Genomic DNA, 19,632 nt, shown 5'->3' with positions numbered 1-19,632 from the left:
CTGATTGGCTGTACTCACTTCTCGACCTGTAACGTAAGTTAATAGTAAGTCATATAAGCAGAGGATGGGATACATGTACTCAGATTTCAGTCTGTAGGGCATAGTAAGGTGGAGGCACATGCCTAGCCTCTACCGTGCCCCCCCCTCGATCTGACTACACCCTCTCCCTTACCCATCAGACACATAAACCAAAAATATGCTAATGTTTATATCTATACCTGACTGCTCAACTTCTCTTCTCCCCTCCAGATCCCTCTTCATGTCATGGCTCATTCAAGGTACTGACACCTTTACGACGCAGCACTCAACGCTATCAGTGCTGCATCGTCGCAGGTACTGGCGCTGCCCGGTGTCAGTACCTTGAATGAGCCACTGCATGAAGAGGGAGTCAGAGGGGACATGGTGGGGGAGAAGAGGAGAGCGCAATGGATACGCCACAATTGTGGCACACGTCCAGCTGAAAGATGCGAAACATTTACGAAGAGGTGTTCGCCACTTAACCCCTTAATGACCAGCCTACTTTGGACCTTAATGACCAGGCTATTTTTTACGTTTTTCAATCGTCGCATTCCAAGAGCTAAAACGTTTTTATTTTTGCGTCTACATAGCTGTATAAGGTCTTGTTTTTTGCGGGACGAGTTGTATTTTTTAATAGCGCCATTTTGGGGGACATATTATTTATTGATTAACTTTTATTAACTTTTTTTGGGGGGGGAATAGAAAAAAATCTGAAATTTCGCCACTCTTTTTTGCGTCCTAAATCTACGCCGTTTACCGTGTGATATAAATAACACAATAACTTTATTCAGCGGGTTGTTACGATTGCAACGATACCAAATTTGTATCGTTTTTGTATGTTTTACTACTTTTACACAGTAAAAACACTTTTTTTTCTAAATTATTTGTTTTTGTGTCTCCATATTTGAAGAGCCGTAACGTTTTTATTCTTTCGCCGATGCGATTGTATGAGGGCTTTTTTTGCGGGAAGACTTGTAGTTTTTATTGGTACCATTTTGGAGTAGATGCGACTTTTTGATCACTTTTTATAACATTTTTTTTAAGTCTGGATTCACAGAAAACAGCAATTTTTCGATAGTTTTTTATTACATTTTTTACGGCGTTCACCGTGCGGGTTAAATAATGTTATAGATTTATAGTCGGGGTCGTTACGGACGCGGCGATACCAAATATGTGTAACTTTTTAACTTTATTTTGTTTTTTTAATAGTAAAGCATTGTGTAAGGGGAAAAGCTGGGTTTTTCATTTTTTCTCACATTTTTTTTTAAAATTAACTTTATTAAACTTTTTTACTAGTCCCACTAGGGGACTATAATATGCGATTCTCCGATCGCTATTATAATACACTGCAATACTTTTGTATTGCAGTGTATTACTGCCTGGCCGTTTAAAACGGACAGGCATCTGCTAGGTCATGCCTGCGGCATGATCTAGCAGGCAGTCGCTCCAGGCAGACCTGGGGGCCTTTATTAGGCCCCCGGCTGCCATTAGAGACACAGACACTCGGCGATCGTATCGCCGGGTGTCGGTGGGGGAAGAGAGGGAGCTCCGTCCCTCTCTCCAAAACCACTCAGATGAGGTGCACGCTATTGAGCACCGCATCTGAGGGGTTAAACGTGTGAGATCGATACTAATATCGATCTCACCCGGCAGAGCAGGGACGTCCCCAGCCCGTTGGTCACCGTTGTGTAAGGGTTCTGTCGTGTTGACGGAATCAATATCGTAGTCGACTGCGCTATTCATTCCGCCAAAACTACGGAACCCTTACACAACGGTGACAAACGGAAACCCTTTGCACAAACCACGGCGGCGGCCAGCAGAGGTCACTGCACGGAGAACGCAGCTACTACACACTGGAAGGATCTGCTGCAACAATCGGACTTGACATCAACCCTATAGCTATAAAACTGATCAGGATATCAATATAGAACTCAATCTTGTACGGGTGTCAGTCCATATTATAACTTACCAAACAGGATCATCTTGGACTGCAGGGTCTTCAGGTAAATGATGTAACAGGCACCAAAGAAGACGGCGATGGCAATGAGCAGCATGGGGCTAGTGATACTGCGAAGAAGAAATAAGATGACATTGTGGAAGTTCTAATATTCAGGGCAGATGAGAATCATCAAAAAGCTGACAATACTTAGACAGGTATGTGAATACAATCGGTATATTACATTGGCATTACAAAGGCAGCTTTGCTTTCAGGAATCTGGGAAAGTTGGGTGACAGGAGTGATGGTTATATCACGGCTGTGTGAGCTGAATATTTAACGCCAAGGATGGGATCGGATCAAGTCCAATTAAATCTGAAAAGTAAACATTGGTCAGGGCTTTTGTGACCCTCTCCTGTCCGTGGCACTTTATTTGCCATCGTGGAGGCGCCATATATTCATTCTCTGCAGAATTTTTAACAACTTGGGCAACAAGGACATTGCTAGAAATCATTTTTGCTGGTGACTTTTTTTAGTTTTGGAGTTTTTGGAAAACTCGGGGTTAAATTGATACAATGTGTAATGCTTAGTGCAGGGCCAGAGGGGGCGCTGCGTGACGAGGATTTCCTGTTTGGAGCTCTTAAATGGTGTGCAGCGGGGTGGTGTCGTCACCCTTAAGTAAATCACTGTAAACTTTCTGCTCCACAGGTGGTTTCTGTCGCCTTAGGACACCTGCGTTACGGTTTGACAGGTGAAACGCCCCAGTCCATGAACTGGGCATAACACAGTATCAGTTTTGCCTGGATTGTTCCTTTAATCATCTTTAACCCCTTCACAACTCCCATACGGCTATATATAGGGCTGTCTACAGGGGGTGTGGTGCTGTCTACAGGGGGTGTGGTGCTGTCTACAGGGGGTGTGGTGCTGTCTACAGGGGGTGTGGTGCTGTCTACAGGGGGTGGGGTGCTGTCTACAGGGGGTGCTATATACAGGGGGTGTGGCACTATTTACATAGGCACTGTGGCATTATATGGGCACTACCTAAAAGGGACACTGTGGCGCTATCTACATGGGCACTGTGTGTGGCACTATGTGGGCACCATTTACGGTGGGCACTATCACTATCTACAGTGGGCAATGTGGCACTATCTACAGTGGTATTGCGTCACTATCTACATGGGCACTGTGGTGTTTTCAGGTGGCCATGTAAAACGGATGGCAAAGGCCGGGAAAAAATGGTCAGACGCCCGGGAAACGGATTTAAATTTTGAGGCACACTGATGCAAAACAGCCATGAAAAACGTAATCCGCGTTATTAGTTGCCCTTTTTTCACGTCGTGTGTATATAGCCTTATAGCCCTCGTCACTTGCCCCTCACAGCGATCCAGGGTGACGGAGAGAGAAGACTAATTATTACAGAACTGTACAGTGTGTGTGTACATATATATACACACAGACAAACAAAAAGTAGTTTTTTCCCCGCATTTTCTGTGATTTGTCTGCTCATAATAAAAATTAAAAACATGGAATTAATTAAACTAATCTGGAAAATGAAAGCCTCATAAGTCTTGTAAAAAAAAAACGAGTAAAAATAGTTCTGACATTCAAAGCGGTTCCAAAGATATTATCGTTTAAAGAAGTGCATATCAGAAATTGAAATTGTGACCTGGGACATCAACGACCCTTGGTCATGAAAGGGTTAAAGTGGATCGGTCACTTGACTATGCCGTCCTAGTTAAGGGCCACACATTACAGGGACAGGACCTCTCTTCTGTTAGCCCAAACGGCCATTTAGGAATACACCGGACTCAGTTACGAGGTGATGACTTGGCTGCTGTGTGTGCAGATATATAAGAATGAAGCAGATAATATGATAAGGAATATGATGATGCTAAACACAGGTGACAGGGGGCAGTACTCACATGCAGTATGTGATAAGCCCCAGGAAAATGAAGATGTAGTTGCTCTGAAAATGTTCCACATTCCGTGTCACCCGCTTACACAGATCGCCAAAGTTCTGTGGCCGGGAGAAGCGCCTCTGATCCGCAAAGTTATTCCATGGGCGGATATGGGCCCGGCGACGGTCAAACCAGTCCTTCGCTGTAGCTTGAGTTATCATCTTAGGAAGGAACCTACAAAAAGGAATAGAAAGATATGAATGGGAACTGTGTAATGCTTCATTTCTCCTGTGGTGGCGCTGCAGGGAAATTAAACACTTGGAGCATGGTTTTCCCACAGATTACAACTGATCCCAGCAAGATGATACTTTGTGATCACCTTATGGTCAAGGAAACCTAACCACAAGTAAGGATTGTTCAAAGTGGAGAACCCCTTAAACCTTCTTTCCTGTGATCTGTCTCATATTGCAATAAAAACTGAGAAATATATTCTTATAAGAATTCTTATAAATGTGTCCCAAGAGATCAGCCCCCCATTACTTCTCACAAGCCTGTGTCTGGCTATGACCACTGCTCTGTCTGCAAAAGGAGACAAAGAACAGTAAAACCCAATTATAATAGTCATATTATAGTCCATAAGGGGCAGTATTATAGTAGTTATATTCTTGTATATAGGGGCAGTATTATAGTAGTTATATTCTTGTATATAGGAGCAGTATTATAGTAGTTATATTCTTGTATATAGGAGGCAGTATTATAGTAGTTATATTCTTATACATAGAGGGCAGTATTATAGTAGTTATATTCTTGTATATAGGGGCAGTATTATAGTAGTTATATTCTTGTATATAGGGGGCAGTATTATAGTAGTTATATTCTTGTATATAGGAGGCAGTATTATAGTAGTTATATTCTTATACATAGAGGGCAGTATTATAGTAGTTATATTCTTATACATAGAGGGCAGTATTATAGTAGTTATATTCTTATACATAGAGGGCAGTATTATAGTAGTTATATTCTTGTATATAGGGGCAGTATTATAGTAGTTATATTCTTGTATATAGGGGCAGTATTATAGTAGTTATATTCTTGTATATAGGAGGCAGTATTATAGTAGTTATATTCTTATACATAGAGGGCAGTATTATAGTAGTTATATTCTTGTATATAGGAGGCAGTATTATAGTAGTTATATTCTTGTATATAGGGGCAGTATTATAGTAGTTATATTCTTGTATATAGGGGGCAGTATTATAGTAATTATATTCTTGTATATAGGGACAGTATTATAGTAGTTATATTCTTGTATATAGGAGGCAGTATTATAGTAGTTATATTCTTGTATATAGGGGGCAGTATTATAGTAGTTATATTCTTGTATATAGGGGCAGTATTATAGTAGTTATATTCTTGTATATAGGAGGCAGTATTATAGTAGTTATATTCTTATACATAGAGGGCAGTATTATAGTAGTTATATTCTTGTATATAGGGGCAGTATTATAGTAGTTATATTCTTGTATATAGGGGGCAGTATTATAGTAGTTATATTCTTGTATATAGGAGGCAGTATTATAGTAGTTATATTCTTATACATAGAGGGCAGTATTATAGTAGTTATATTCTTATACATAGAGGGCAGTATTATAGTAGTTATATTCTTATACATAGAGGGCAGTATTATAGTAGTTATATTCTTGTATATAGGGGCAGTATTATAGTAGTTATATTCTTGTATATAGGGGCAGTATTATAGTAGTTATATTCTTGTATATAGGAGGCAGTATTATAGTAGTTATATTCTTATACATAGAGGGCAGTATTATAGTAGTTATATTCTTGTATATAGGGGCAGTATTATAGTAGTTATATTCTTGTATATAGGAGGCAGTATTATAGTAGTTATATTCTTGTATATAGGGGCAGTATTATAGTAGTTATATTCTTGTATATAGGGGGCAGTATTATAGTAATTATATTCTTGTATATAGGGACAGTATTATAGTAGTTATATTCTTGTATATAGGAGGCAGTATTATAGTAGTTATATTCTTGTATATAGGGGGCAGTATTATAGTAGTTATATTCTTGTATATAGGGGCAGTATTATAGTAGTTATATTCTTGTATATAGGAGGCAGTATTATAGTAGTTATATTCTTATACATAGAGGGCAGTATTATAGTAGTTATATTCTTGTATATAGGGGCAGTATTATAGTAGTTATATTCTTGTATATAGGGGGCAGTATTATAGTAGTTATATTCTTGTATATAGGGGCAGTATTATAGTAGTTATATTCTTGTATATAGGGACAGTATTATAGTAGTTATATTCTTGTATATAGGAGGCAGTATTATAGTAGTTATATTCTTGTATATAGGGGGCAGTATTATAGTAGTTATATTCTTGTATATAGGGACAGTATTATAGTAGTTATATTCTTGTATATAGGAGGCAGTATTATAGTAGTTATATTCTTGTACATAGGGGGCAGTATTATAGTAGTTATATTCTTGTACATAGGGGGCAGTATTATAGTAGTTATATTCTTGTATATAGGGGCAGTATTATAGTAGTTATATTCTTGTATATAGGGGCAGTATTATAGTGGTTATATTCTTGAATATAGGGGCAGTATTGTAGTAGTTATATTCTTGTATATAGGGGCAGTATTCTAGTAGTTATATTCTTGTATATAGGGGGCAGTATTATAGTAATTATATTCTTGTATATAGGGGCAGTATTATAGTAGTTATATTCTTGTATATAGGGGGCAGTATTATAGTAGTTATATTCTTGTATATAGGGGCCAGTATTATAGTAGTTATATTCTTGTATATAGGAGCAGTATTATAGTAGTTATATTCTTGTATATACGGGGCAGTATTATAGTAATTATATTCTTGTATATAGGGACAGTATTATAGTAGTTATATTCTTGTATATAGGAGGCAGTATTATAGTAGTTATATTCTTGTATATAGGGGGCAGTATTATAGTAGTTATATTCTTGTATATAGGGGCAGTATTATAGTAGTTATATTCTTGTATATAGGGGGTAGTATTATAGTAGTTATATTCTTGTACATAGGGGGCAGTATTATAATAGTTATATTCTTGTATATAGGGGGCAGTATTATAGTAGCTATATTCTTCTACATAGGGGGCAGTATTATAGTAGTTATATTCTTGTACATAGGAGCAGTATTATAGTAGTTATATTCTTGTATATAGGGGCAGTATTATAGTAGTTATATTCTTGTATATAGGGGCAGTATTATAGTAGTTATATTCTTGTATATAGGAGCAGTATTATAGTAGTTATATTCTTGTATATAGGGGGGAGCAGTATTACAGTAGTTATATTCTTGTACATAGGGGTCAGTATTATAGTAGTTATATTCTTGTATATAGAGGGCAGTATTATAGTAGTTATATTCTTGTATATAGGAGGCAGTATTATAGTAGTTATATTCTTGTATATAGGAGCAGTATTATAGTAGTTATATTCTTGTATATAGGGGCAGTATTATAATAGTCATATTATAGTCCATAAGGGGCAGTATTATAGTAGTTATATTCTTGTATATAGGAGACAGTATTATAGTAGTTATATTCTTGTATATAGGAGCAGTATTATAGTAGTTATATTCTTGTACATAAGGGGCAGTATTATAGTAGTTATATTATTGTACATAGGAGCAGTATTATAGTAGTTATATTCTTGTATATAGGGGCAGTATTATAGTAGTTATATTCTTGTATATAGGAGCAGTATTATAGTAGTTATATTCTTGTATATAGGGGCAGTATTGTAGTAGTTATATTCTTGTATATAGGAGGAGTATTATAGTAGTTATATTCTTGTATATAGGGGCAGTATTATAGTAGTTATATTGTTGTATATAGGGGGCAGTATTATAGTAGTTATATTCTTGTATATAGGGGGGAGCAGTATTACAGTAGTTATATTCTTGTACATAGGGGTCAGTATTATAGTAGTTATATTCTTGTATATAGAGGGCAGTATTATAGTAGTTATATTCTTGTATATAGGAGGCAGTATTATAGTAGTTATATTCTTGTATATAGGAGGCAGTATTATAGTAGTTATATTCTTGTATATATGGACAGTATTATAGTAGTTATATTCTTGTATATAGGAGGCAGTATTATAGTAGTTATATTCTTGTATATAGGAGCAGTATTATAGTAGTTATATTCTTGTATATAGGAGCAGTATTATAGTAGTTATATTCTTGTACATAGGGGGCAGTATTATAGTAGTTATATTCTTGTATATAGGGGGCAGTATTATAGTAGTTATATTCTTGTATATAGGGGGCAGTATTATAGTAGTTATATTCTTGTATATAGGGGGCAGTATTATAGTAGTTATATTCTTGTATATAGGGGGCGGTATTATAGTAGTTATATTCTTGTATATAGGGGGCAGTATTATAGTAGTTATATTCTTGTATATAAGACCAGTATTATAGTAGTTATATTCTTGTATATAGGAGGCAGTATTATAGTAGTTATATTCTTGTATATAGGGGCAGTATTATAGTAGTTATATTCTTGTATATAGGGGGCAGTATTATAGTAGTTATATTCTTGTATATAGGGGCAGTATTATAGTGGTTATATTCTTGAATATAGGGGCAGTATTGTAGTAGTTATATTCTTGTATATAGGGGGCAGTATTCTAGTAGTTATATTCTTGTATATAGGGGGCAGTATTATAGTAGTTATATTCTTGTATATAGGGGGCGGTATTATAGTAGTTATATTCTTGTATATAGGGGGCGGTATTATAGTAGTTATATTCTTGTATATAGGGGCAGTATTATAGTAGTTATATTCTTGTATATAGGACCAGTATTATAGTAGTTATATTCTTGTATATAGGGGGCAGTATTATAGTAGTTATATTCTTGTATATAGGAGCAGTATTATAGTAGTTATATTCTTGTATATAGGGGGCAGTATTATAGTAGTTATATTCTTGTATATAGGGGCAGTATTATAGTAGTTATATTATTGTATATAGGGGGCAGTATTATAGTAGTTATATTCTTGTATATAGGAGGCAGTATTATAGTAGTTATATTCTTGTATATAGGGGCAGTATTATAGTAGTTATATTGTTGTACATAGGGGGCAGTATTATAGTAGTTATATTCTTGTATATAGGGAGCAGTATTATAGTAGTTGTATTCTTGTATATAGGGAGCAGTATTATAGTAGTTATATTCTTGTATATAGGGGAGGGGGTTATAGTAGTTATATTCTTGTATATAGGAGGCAGTATTATAGTAGTTATATTCTTGTATATAGGGGAGGGGATTATAGTAGTTATATTCTTGTATATAGGGGGCAGTATTATAGTAGTTATATTCTTGTATATAGGGGTAGTATTATAGTAGTTCTATTCTTGTATATAGGAGGCAGTATTATAGTAGTTCTATTCTTGTATATAGGAGGCAGTATTATAGTAGTTATATTCTTGTATATAGGGGGCAGCATTATAGTAGTTATATTCTTGTATATAGGGGGCATCATTATAGTAGTTATATTCTTGTATATAGGGGACAGTATTATAGTAGTTATATTCTTGTATATAGGAGGCAGCATTATATTAGTTATATTCTTGTACATAGGGGGCAGTATTATAGTAGTTATATTCTTGTATATAGGGGCAGTATTATAGTAATTATATTCTTGTATATAGGGGGCAGTATTATAGTAGTTCTATTCTTGTATATAGCGGGCAGTATTATAGTAGATATATTCTTGTATCTAGGGAGCAGTATTATAGTAGTTATATTCTTGCATATAGGAGGCAGTATTATAGTAGTTATATTCTTTATATAGCGGCAGTATTATAGTAGTTATATTCTTGTATATAGGGGGCAGTATTATAGTAGTTATATTCTTGTATATAGGGGGGAGTATTATAGTAGTTGTATTCTTGTATATAGGGGGCAGTATTATAGTAGTTATATTCTTGTATATAGGGGAGGGGGTTATAGTAGTTATATTCTTGTATATAGGAGGCAGTATTATAGTAGTTATATTCTTGTATATAGAGGCAGTATTATAATAGTTATATTCTTGTATATAAGGGGCAGTATTATAGTAGTTATATTCTTGTATATAGGGAGCAGTATTATAGTAGTTGTATTCTTGTATATAGGGGGCAGTATTATAGTAGTTATATTCTTGTATATAGGGGAGGGGGTTATAGTAGTTATATTCTTGTATATAGGAGGCAGTATTATAGTAGTTATATTCTTGTATATAGGGGAGGGGATTATAGTAGTTATATTCTTGTATATAGGGGGCAGTATTATAGTAGTTATATTCTTGTATATAGGGGTAGTATTATAGTAGTTCTATTCTTGTATATAGGAGGCAGTATTATAGTAGTTATATTCTTGTATATAGGGGGCAGTATTATAGTAGTTATATTCTTGTATATAGGGGCAGTATTATAGTAATTATATTCTTGTATATAGGGGGCAGTATTATAGTAGTTATATTCTTGTATATAGCGGGCAGTATTATAGTAGATATATTCTTGTATCTAGGGAGCAGTATTATAGTAGTTATATTCTTGTATATAGGAGGCAGTATTATAGTAGTTATATTCTTTATATAGCGGCAGTATTATAGTAGTTATATTCTTGTATATAGGGGGCAGTATTATAGTAGTTATATTCTTGTATATAGGAGCAGTATTATAGTAGTTATATTCTTGTATATAGAGGGCAGTATTATAGTAGTTATATTCTTGTATATAGGAGCAGTATTATAGTAGTTATATTCTTGTATATAGAGGGCAGTATTATAGTAGTTATATTCTTGTATATAGGGGCAGTATTATAGTAGTTATATTCTTGTATATACGGGGCAGTATTATAGTAGTTATATTCTTATACATAGGGGGCAGTATTATAGTAGTTATATTCTTATACATAGGGGGCAGTATTATAGTAGTTATAATCTTGTATATAGGAGCAGTATTATAGTAGTTATATTCTTGTATATAGGGAGCAGTATTATAGTAGTTATATTCTTATACATAGAGGGCAGTATTATAGTAGTTATATTCTTGTATATAGAGGGCAGTATTATAGTAGTTATATTCTTGTATATAGGAGGCAGTATTATAGTAGTTATATTCTTGTATATAGAGGGCAGTATTATCGTAGTTATATTCTTGTATATAGGAGGCAGTATTATAGTAGTTATATTCTTGTATATAGAGGGCAGTATTATAGTAGTTATATTCTTGTATATAGGGGGAGTATTATAGTAGTTATATTCTTGTATATAGGGGCAGTATTATGGTAGTTATATTCTTGTATATAGGGGGCAGTATTATAGTAGTTATATTCTTGTATATAGGAGCAGTATTATAGTAGTTATATTCTTGTATAAAGGGGGCAGTATTATAGTAGTTATATTCTTGTATATAGGGGGAAGTATTATAGTAGTTATATTCTTGTATATAGGAGGCAGTATTATAGTAGTTATATTCTTGTATATATGGGGCAGTATTATAGTAGTTATATTCTTGTATATAGGAGCAGTATTATAGTAGTTATATTCTTGTATATAGGGGGCAGTATTATAGTAGTTATATTCTTGTATATAGAGGGCAGTATTATAGTAGTTATATTCTTGTATATAGGGGGGCAGTATTATAGTAGTTATATTCTTGTACATAGGGGGCAGTATTATAGTAGTTATATTCTTGTATATAGGAGCAGTATTATAGTAGTTATATTCTTGTATATAGGATGCAGTATTATAGTAGTTATATTCTTATATATAGGGAGCAGTATTATAGTAGTTATATTCTTGTATATAGGGGGCAGTATTATAGTAGTTATATTCTTGTATATAGGGGGGCAGTATTATAGTAGTTATATTCTTGTACATAGGGGGCAGTATTATTGTAGTTATTTAAGGGTTTGTTAGTTATCTACAGGACATAGAAAAAAATACATCAATTACAGTTCCTACTTGTTTAAAAGACCAGTGGGTCCCTCTTCTGCGCCTCCATTTAACACATCCCCACTTTTCCCTGCCATGTTCAGTGCCTCCGGTCAGTGGTAATAGCGAAAGCCTGTGATGGAAATGGAGAGACACAGAACTTAGCCTGACTTAGAGGATACTTTAGTCTCTATGATAAAAAATAAAGAACAGTAATCTGGATCTATGGCACCTGATCAAGTCTAAATGATCAGGCAGCGATAGAAAGGTGTCTAAAAACTAATTTGTAGGACCTGCAGGAAGAAAATTCCCAATAAAATGTTAACGCTCAATATATTTCCAAAAGGCGAAGTTCAAAATAAGCAGAAGAAATTAAAAGGGTGAAAAGCGCAAAATCCTGTGATATTTGCACTAAAGAACGAGGATGCGGCAGATCTGAAAACCCGCAACGTTTATACACAGTGGAGTCCCATTATTATGACCACCTCCTACTTTCGACGTCGGCCGTGTGTTGCCCATGAAGTGATGTGTGGTGGGCTTGGTGGGTATATAAGGTGTGGGATAGTTTGTCTGATCACATATCACTCGTTGTTGTCGTGGGTAAAGAGGGCTGATTATTGGCATTCGGGCCCGGGGTGTTGGTATTTCTCACACAGCAGTGTGTGACCTGTTCGCGTGCTCCAGTGGTGACAGTGTATCGTGAGTGGACAAATGACACCATTGGGAATAACCGACGTGGAAACTGCGGAGCACGGCGTGCCATTGGTGTGGGAGGTGAACGTCGGCTACCAAGGTGTGCGAGAGCCAAACGACACGCTACAGTGGAGCAGCTCACCATGAAAATCAACCAGGGGCCACCAGACGTGTCTAAAACAACAGTTCAGTGAACACGACTGTGTATGGGGCTCCGAACCCGACGGACGGTCACTGCTCCTATGTAACAAAGGTGCATTGGAAAAAAAGGCTTCAATTTGCCGGCAGTATCAGAATTGGGCCACCGATGATTGGTAAAGGGTCGTCTTCTCCGATGAGTCACGTTTTCTGCTACATAGAACGGATGGACGTTGCTGTCAGGCGAGAAACATCAGAGAACAAACACCCGGCAACCATTGCTGGAGGAACACAAGCCGGTGGCGGCAGCGTTATGGGGAATATTTTCATGGCATTCTCTGGGCCACTCATCCATGTGGACGGCTCTGAAGAGATTTGGGTATGAATCCATCGCTGCAGATCACGTCCCCCCCTCCCCTCCCATACATGCTGATTGTCTTCCCTGGGGCAGATGGATCTTCCAGCAATACAATGCGACATGTCACACGGCTAGAAATGTCCGGCAGTGGTTGGAAGAGCACGACCAAGACCTCAGAGTACTTCCCTGGCCCCCTAATTCATCAGACTGGAAGCGAATTGAGCATCTGTGGGACCTTGATCATCTTATTCGCTCTATGGAGCCCCCCCCCCCCCTCCACGCACCCTCCAGTAAATGTGGGCACTGCAGTCAGCGAGGCTCCAGATACCGGAAACCACCGACCAGCACCTTATTGAGTCACTCCCCGCCCGTCTAGCTGCTGTCCGTGCTGCACACGCCGGTTACTCTGGATATTAGCTGCTGGTCCTAATAATGGGACTCCACTGTGGATTTCCATGTGGAATTTTTCTGCTACATCTTGATGGGCTTTTCAAAAACGTCATGCACATGTGTTGTATAATACATTGCTGTGGAGTCCGCCATGTCTGAACGCGACCTAACTGTTCTTTTTGTGTTGTGAAATGCCACATAAAGGGGAAATTTACTAAGCTAAAAGCGTCTTAGCTTAATTTGCAGCAAGTACATGCCGTGTGTTAGATTTATTATGAGTTTTAGACACTTTTTGCGCTTCGCTAGACGCTTTTGAAGAGTGCCTAGAAAAGGGGCACGGCCTAAAATGCACCAAGATTTTTATGCAAAATATTGGTCAAAAGTAAGTAAACCAAGCGGCCCCTTGCCCACTTCAGTCTTTTCCTTCAGGGTGCTATCTGTTTTTGTCACTGATAGCACCCTGAACCCATTTATTTCAATGGGGCCATCCACACTTCCGTTGCTCCGTTCCGATCCAAAGTAGAGCATGTCCTACTTTGGTCCAAGAATCCGTGACCGTGAGGCCCATGCAAGTCAATGGGGCCGTCAAAAAAACTGAAGGCACACGGAAGGCATCCGTGTGCCGTCCGTGTGTGATGGAGCCGTTGCCTAGTAACCGCCGGGCGGGCAGAAAAACATTAGAAAAATATTACACTAATCGGCAGCCACTTGTCTCTATCAATAACTGATAGAGAAAAGAGGCTGCTGATTAAAAATAAAATAAGAAGCATTTCATACGTACCCGGTCGTTGTCTTGGTGACGAGTCCCTCTTCTTCCTCCAGTCCGACCTTCTTTTGTGAAGCGGCAGCCTGTGATTGGCTGCAGAGGCCGCTGCAGCCTGTGATTGGCTGCAGAGGCGGCACGTGGGATGAAGCGTCATCCCTGGAGGCCGGCCTTCTGACATCATCCTGACGTGCGTGACTGCCACTACAGCCTGTGATTGGCTGCAGCGGCGACATGGATGAAACGTCATCGCTGGAGGCCGGACAGGAGGAATGTAAGTATGAACTTTTTTTAAAAAAAAATTTATTACATTAACATTTTATTTTCCGCGGGCCGAGCATGTACTGTCCAGGGTGCTGAAAGAGTTACCACCGATCAGTGCAGCCCATTAACTCTTTCAGCACCCTGGACAGTACCATGCTCGGCGCACGGAAACGGAAACACAAAGTGCACACAGAAATCACACGGCCGCTAAAACGGGTTCACGGACCCGTCAAAAGCGGCCGCGAAAACGGTGATGTAAGTGTGCACGAGGCCTAAGGAAGAGAAAAGAGTTTAACATGTCTAACGTTTTGCGCGCGCACAAGGTCCATAACAGCTCCGTGTGGCATCACCATATGATGCGCGGCTGCGTGCTTTTCGCGCAGCCGCCATCATTATGACACTCTGTTTGTATGTTTGTAGCACGTGGTGCTTTTCTGTTTTCATTCATAGTTTTTACTGCTGTTGCGCGAATTACGCGCGTTCCACGGAAGTGCTTCCGTGTGCTGCGCGTGGTTTTCACGCACCCATTGACTTCAATGGGTTCGTGATGCATGAAATACGCACAACGAACGGACATGTCGTGAGTTTTACTCAGCGGACTCACGCTGCGTAAAAATCAAGGACTGTCTGCACGGCCCCATAGACCAATATAGGTCCGTGCGACGCGTGCGAAAATCACTCGGGCTGCACGGATGTAATTCCCGTTCGTCTGAATAAGCCCTTAGAATCACACAAAATACATTTTATTCTCAACAAGTTTTTTCCTTGTAAAAGTAAAAAAAAAAAAACGATATCAATTTTCTATCGTCGTAATCGTATTGACCGTTATCGTGTCGATTTTACCACACAGTGAGCGCCGTAAAAAAGAAACCCAGAAAACAATGGCAGAATCTATGTTTTTTCCCGTTCTACCCCACAACATTTCCCAGTACAATAAATGGTGCCGCGAAAAACTGCAGCTCGTCCCGCAATAAACGAGCCCTGATACGGGTTTATAGATGGAAAAATAACAAAAAGTTACGGCTTTTGGAAAGTGGGGCGGAAAAAGTGAAAGCTGCGGAGGGAAAGCGAAGTCTAACTTTAAGACCGTAATAATAAATCTGCCGCCGCGACGTTGTTGGTAAAACAAAGTGCCGGATTACTAGACAGTCTGGATCATCGTATGCCAGATTATAGGAATTTCATTGCATTTCTTAAACCTAGAGGTAATTCCTAAAGGAGGTGACAGGATTCTAATAGCCCTATTACACGGGCCAACGATCGGGCGAACGAACGCCCGTCCATCGTGTGATCTGCTCTTTTATGCAGCATTAAAAATGATCGTTGTCGGCGGCGCAATTCTCTTTGTAAAGGGAGACGCGCTGCCGCCAGGAAGGGAATGTATGGGGACGAGCGATTGGAGTAACGAGTTCTCGTCCCTATACAAACGGGCGCCGATCAATGATCTGTCTGGTTGATCGGCGCTCGTTTACACGGCCGACGTTGGCCCTCGTGATAGGACCCTTTAATGCAGCCATATTAACGCCGTGTAAGATTGGCTGTTGAGTGTCACCCACCTTTGCCAGCAATAGAAAACGTATTAGCCCCTTCCCGTCATCTGCCGTATATATACAGCGCATGTCGGGTGGGGGGAGTATGGAGCGGGCACAGGGGCCGAGCCTGCTCCATGGAACGGGCGTGTCGGCTGTGCCTTACAGCCAACACTTCCAGGTAACGAGTGGGGTTGCGCTAGTTTAACCCGTTAAATGCTGCGATCAATAGCGACCGCGGCATTTAAATGACTAAAAACAGGGGGGCAACCCCCTGTATAGTTACAACACCCCCCCTCGGGCGCGCCGTTGGTTGGCATGGCAGCCTGGGGGCCAGATGAAGGCCCCCAGGTCAGCCATCAATGAGGAAGGGCTTCATAGGAGACTGTCAGTATCACGATATACATTAGTATTTCAGTATATCGTGCAAGCGATCCAGTGATCGCCGGTTCAAGTCCCAAGTAAATCGACGGAAAAATAAAAAATGTATGTCTCTCAGAATGTGGCGATAAAACTCAAATTTTATTTGTAACAAACAGTTTTTTCCTTGTAAAACATAAAAAACAATATCAATTTGGTATCGCTAAAAACAAGCCCTCATACGGCAACATGGATGAAAAAAAAAGAAAAAAAAGTTAGGGCTTTTGGAACGTGGGGAGGAAAAAAACAAAAGTGAAAATCCGAAAAATGGCTGCGGCGGGAAGGGGTTAAACATTCAATTAACACCTAATTAAATATCTAGACGCAGAAGACGTGAGGGAACGTAGAAGATCGACCTTAAATGTCACCGCCGGTCGCTGTAGACGGGTCTGGGGAGCGGCGTTACAAGGTAGTCACCCCGGTGATGTCACCGCTCTGCTATGTTCCAGGATCTAGTCACTGACCGGGCATCCTGAGGAGGCACCGCCCAAACCAGTGGCACAGGCCAGCAGGAGGGTTTAACCCTATATTGACCCTGTCGGACGCCACAAAGTGTAAGGCTGGATTCACACGAGCATGTTCGGTCCGTAATGGACGGAACGTATTTCGGCCGCAAGTCCCGGACCGAACACAGTGCAGGGAGCCGGGATCCTGGCATCATAGTGATGTACGACGCAAGGAGTCCCTGCCTCTCTGCGGGACAACTGTCCCGTACTGAAAACATGGAGGCGTTCCGCTTCCGATTTTTCGGCCCAAAAAACAAGCCGTGTGAACACACCCTTATAATGGCAGCGCTGGAGGTCAATATATTTCATAAATTACCTCTCCGTATTGAAACGATTGTCCTTCCACGGCCCAGATCACAGAAACATTTTTTTACCGTAAAATGATTACAGGAGATTTCATTGTATGAAGAAATTGTCTGCAACTTACGTTGTGTCTCAACGCCTCACCATTTTCAAGCCCTCTGCTTGCGGTCAGTAAACAGAAAACAAAAGTTTTTACATCTGTATACAGTACACACCAGTGGTGCACAACCTTTTGGGGACAAAGGGCCACATTGTTTTGTTTGCGGCCCTCGGGAACGGTACAAGGAGGTATCGCCATCTGGGACATTTAGGCTATGTTCACACGGGGTCTTTTGCCGAGTTTTTTGACGCGGAAACCGCGTCGCAAAACTCGGCAGAAACGGCCCGAGAACGCCTCCCATTGATTTCAATGGGAGGCGTCGGCGTCTTTTTCCCGCGAGCAGTAAAACTGCCTCGCGGGAAAAAGAAGCGACATGCCCTATCTTCGGGCGCTTCCGCCTCCGACCTCCCATTGACTTCAATGGGAGGCAGGAGAAAGCGTGTTTTCTGCCCGCGGCGCTCAATGGCCGCGGGCGAAAAACGGCGCGATCATTGCTATTCACACGGAGTATTTTGGGGGAGGAATATCTGCCTCAAAATTCCGTTTGGAGCTTTGAGGCAGATATTCCTCCCCCAAAATACTCCGTGTGAACATAGCCTAGTGTATATGCCATAAATGTCTGGGGGGTGTTTCGCAACTCAGATAAATGGAGAGAACAGCACGCACGCCCATGTCCCCCCCCCCCCTTTAAATGGAACCGGTCACCCAGAACATGATGTCCGATCTGCCGCCAGCATCAGATGAGCAGATTGATAAATAGTTCATTACTCAGGCCCCAGGCACGCACCTTCCTGTACGCAAACGGGAAGGTACCCATGGCCAATAGAAGTCTATGGGCCCGTTATTACGGGCGTTTTTACGGTCGTGTGCATGGGGCCTCAGTCATTTATTCTCTTCAATCTTTGCTCATTCTGGACCGAGGAGTCCAGTGGGCGGTCTCCACCATTGATTGACAGCCTTCCCTGAATTAGTTAGCAATCACTAAGTAGGACCTCCCACTGGACTCTAACAGGGATTTATATAGCAAATCGATCAGGACAGAAGATTTATGAGGATATGTTGGATAGTTTAGATAACAAACCCTCAGCAGTGAGAAATTAGGCTCATTTTAGAGTTTGCGCCATTTCGGAAGGATTTCCGTTAATAGCAAGAATTGCGCAGTCTGCGGTCCAAGATACCGGAGCTCTGACCGCAACGAAGATCCCTATAATAAGTATGTGATCCATCAGAATCAGTTTACAAACAAAAGAATACAAGTCATAACTCGTGTAAACAGTCACAAAGTCCTGCTCCGTCCTCGGACGGTCCTGTACATAGGCTGGACGGCGGTGACGTTGCGTCCATGTCAACATCACATGACCGGAAGAAAGAGGTTATATCCCCCATGACTGCACGGGACAATATCATACTAAAAATACCAAACCAGTGACCTCACACAATCCCCTAATTCTCATAGAGCAGCCTTCCTATACAAGGGACCTACTGCCTGGAACTACAGCTCCCAGACAGAACGTTGGGGTGTATTGTTCCACAGGACATATAGGACTGCGGGTCACAGTAGCTTGAGCTGGACTCTAGGACATGACAGATCCCCCACAAGAACCTACCTCCTCTCTCGTCTGCGACCGGAAGTGATCTGGCACAGACCGGAAAAAAAAACGCTCTCTGAGCACTGCTGCCATAGCAACTGATGCCACGACTTCATCGTGATGACGTCACGCAGAACTGGCGTCTGGGATGTGTAGTTTTAAAAGAGCGATCGGGATATGGTTTTTAATTAGAATAAAATTTGCATATTTTGTTTAGCAAGTCACGCCCTGATAAGCGTAGTCTATAATAAAAGGCAGCGCTGTGTTTGGCTGAAGGCAGCCGCGTTTCAGAAGAGAGCTTTCGGCCAATCACAGGGAAGCCTGTCAAACCATCATAGAACAGCTGTGATTGGCTGGATATTTCTGTAGTGAAGGCGCCATTTCATGTCGTTTTTTCTGAGAGAAATGTCTCATGTCTGTATAGAGTGTTATGAGGCACAGTCCGGGTGTGCAGGGTGGTGGTGAGGATTGCCTCACTAATATATATAATTTTTATCTTTTTGGTAGGAGTACCACTAATAAAATTAAGCATTTTCTGTCAAGCCTCCGTCACACAGTTTCTTTACACACACAGTGTGCCAAAAACCGGCACATAAAAAAAATATGCTACCCAAAATAAAATATTTGCAGTGCGTTTTATATTTCCCCACTTTTTTCAGACAAAAACGTCTCCTCCCTGTGTTCACATTTAGTGGCGCTCAGTTCTGTGGTTGACACA

At 40.0% G+C, this 19,632-nt stretch overlaps 1 protein-coding gene across 4 annotated transcripts in view; it reads right to left on the bottom strand.

Moving 5' to 3' along the window:
• Window positions 1–19,034, bottom strand: part of RABAC1 (Rab acceptor 1) — a 19,792-nt gene extending 758 nt beyond the window's left edge. Inside the window, exons 1-5 of one of the 4 annotated variants that reach the window (XM_075840282.1) lie at window positions 18,933–19,034; window positions 11,892–11,994; window positions 3,877–4,086; window positions 1,988–2,085; window positions 1–26 (exon numbers count right to left, since the gene is read on the bottom strand). The exon at window positions 1–26 is cut by the window's left edge and continues 76 nt beyond it. In XM_075840282.1, the coding sequence (XP_075696397.1) occupies window positions 1–26; window positions 1,988–2,085; window positions 3,877–4,086; window positions 11,892–11,959 (402 nt within the window). In that variant the 5' untranslated portion in view covers window positions 11,960–11,994; window positions 18,933–19,034. Of the gene's footprint in view, window positions 27–1,987; window positions 2,086–3,876; window positions 4,087–11,891; window positions 11,995–18,589; window positions 18,614–18,755; window positions 18,838–18,932 lie in introns of those variants that run through there. The other 3 variants (XM_075840283.1, XM_075840284.1, XM_075840286.1) reach the window with 3 other exon arrangements.
• Window positions 19,035–19,632: the final 598 nt, after the last annotated feature.

Source organism: Rhinoderma darwinii, chromosome 10 (genome assembly GCF_050947455.1).
Source record: "Rhinoderma darwinii isolate aRhiDar2 chromosome 10, aRhiDar2.hap1, whole genome shotgun sequence".
In the NCBI taxonomy this organism is placed as follows: domain Eukaryota; kingdom Metazoa; phylum Chordata; class Amphibia; order Anura; family Rhinodermatidae; genus Rhinoderma; species Rhinoderma darwinii.
Note: the sequence above shows the minus strand (reverse complement) of the source record. Positions and strands in the feature narration are given on the sequence as shown.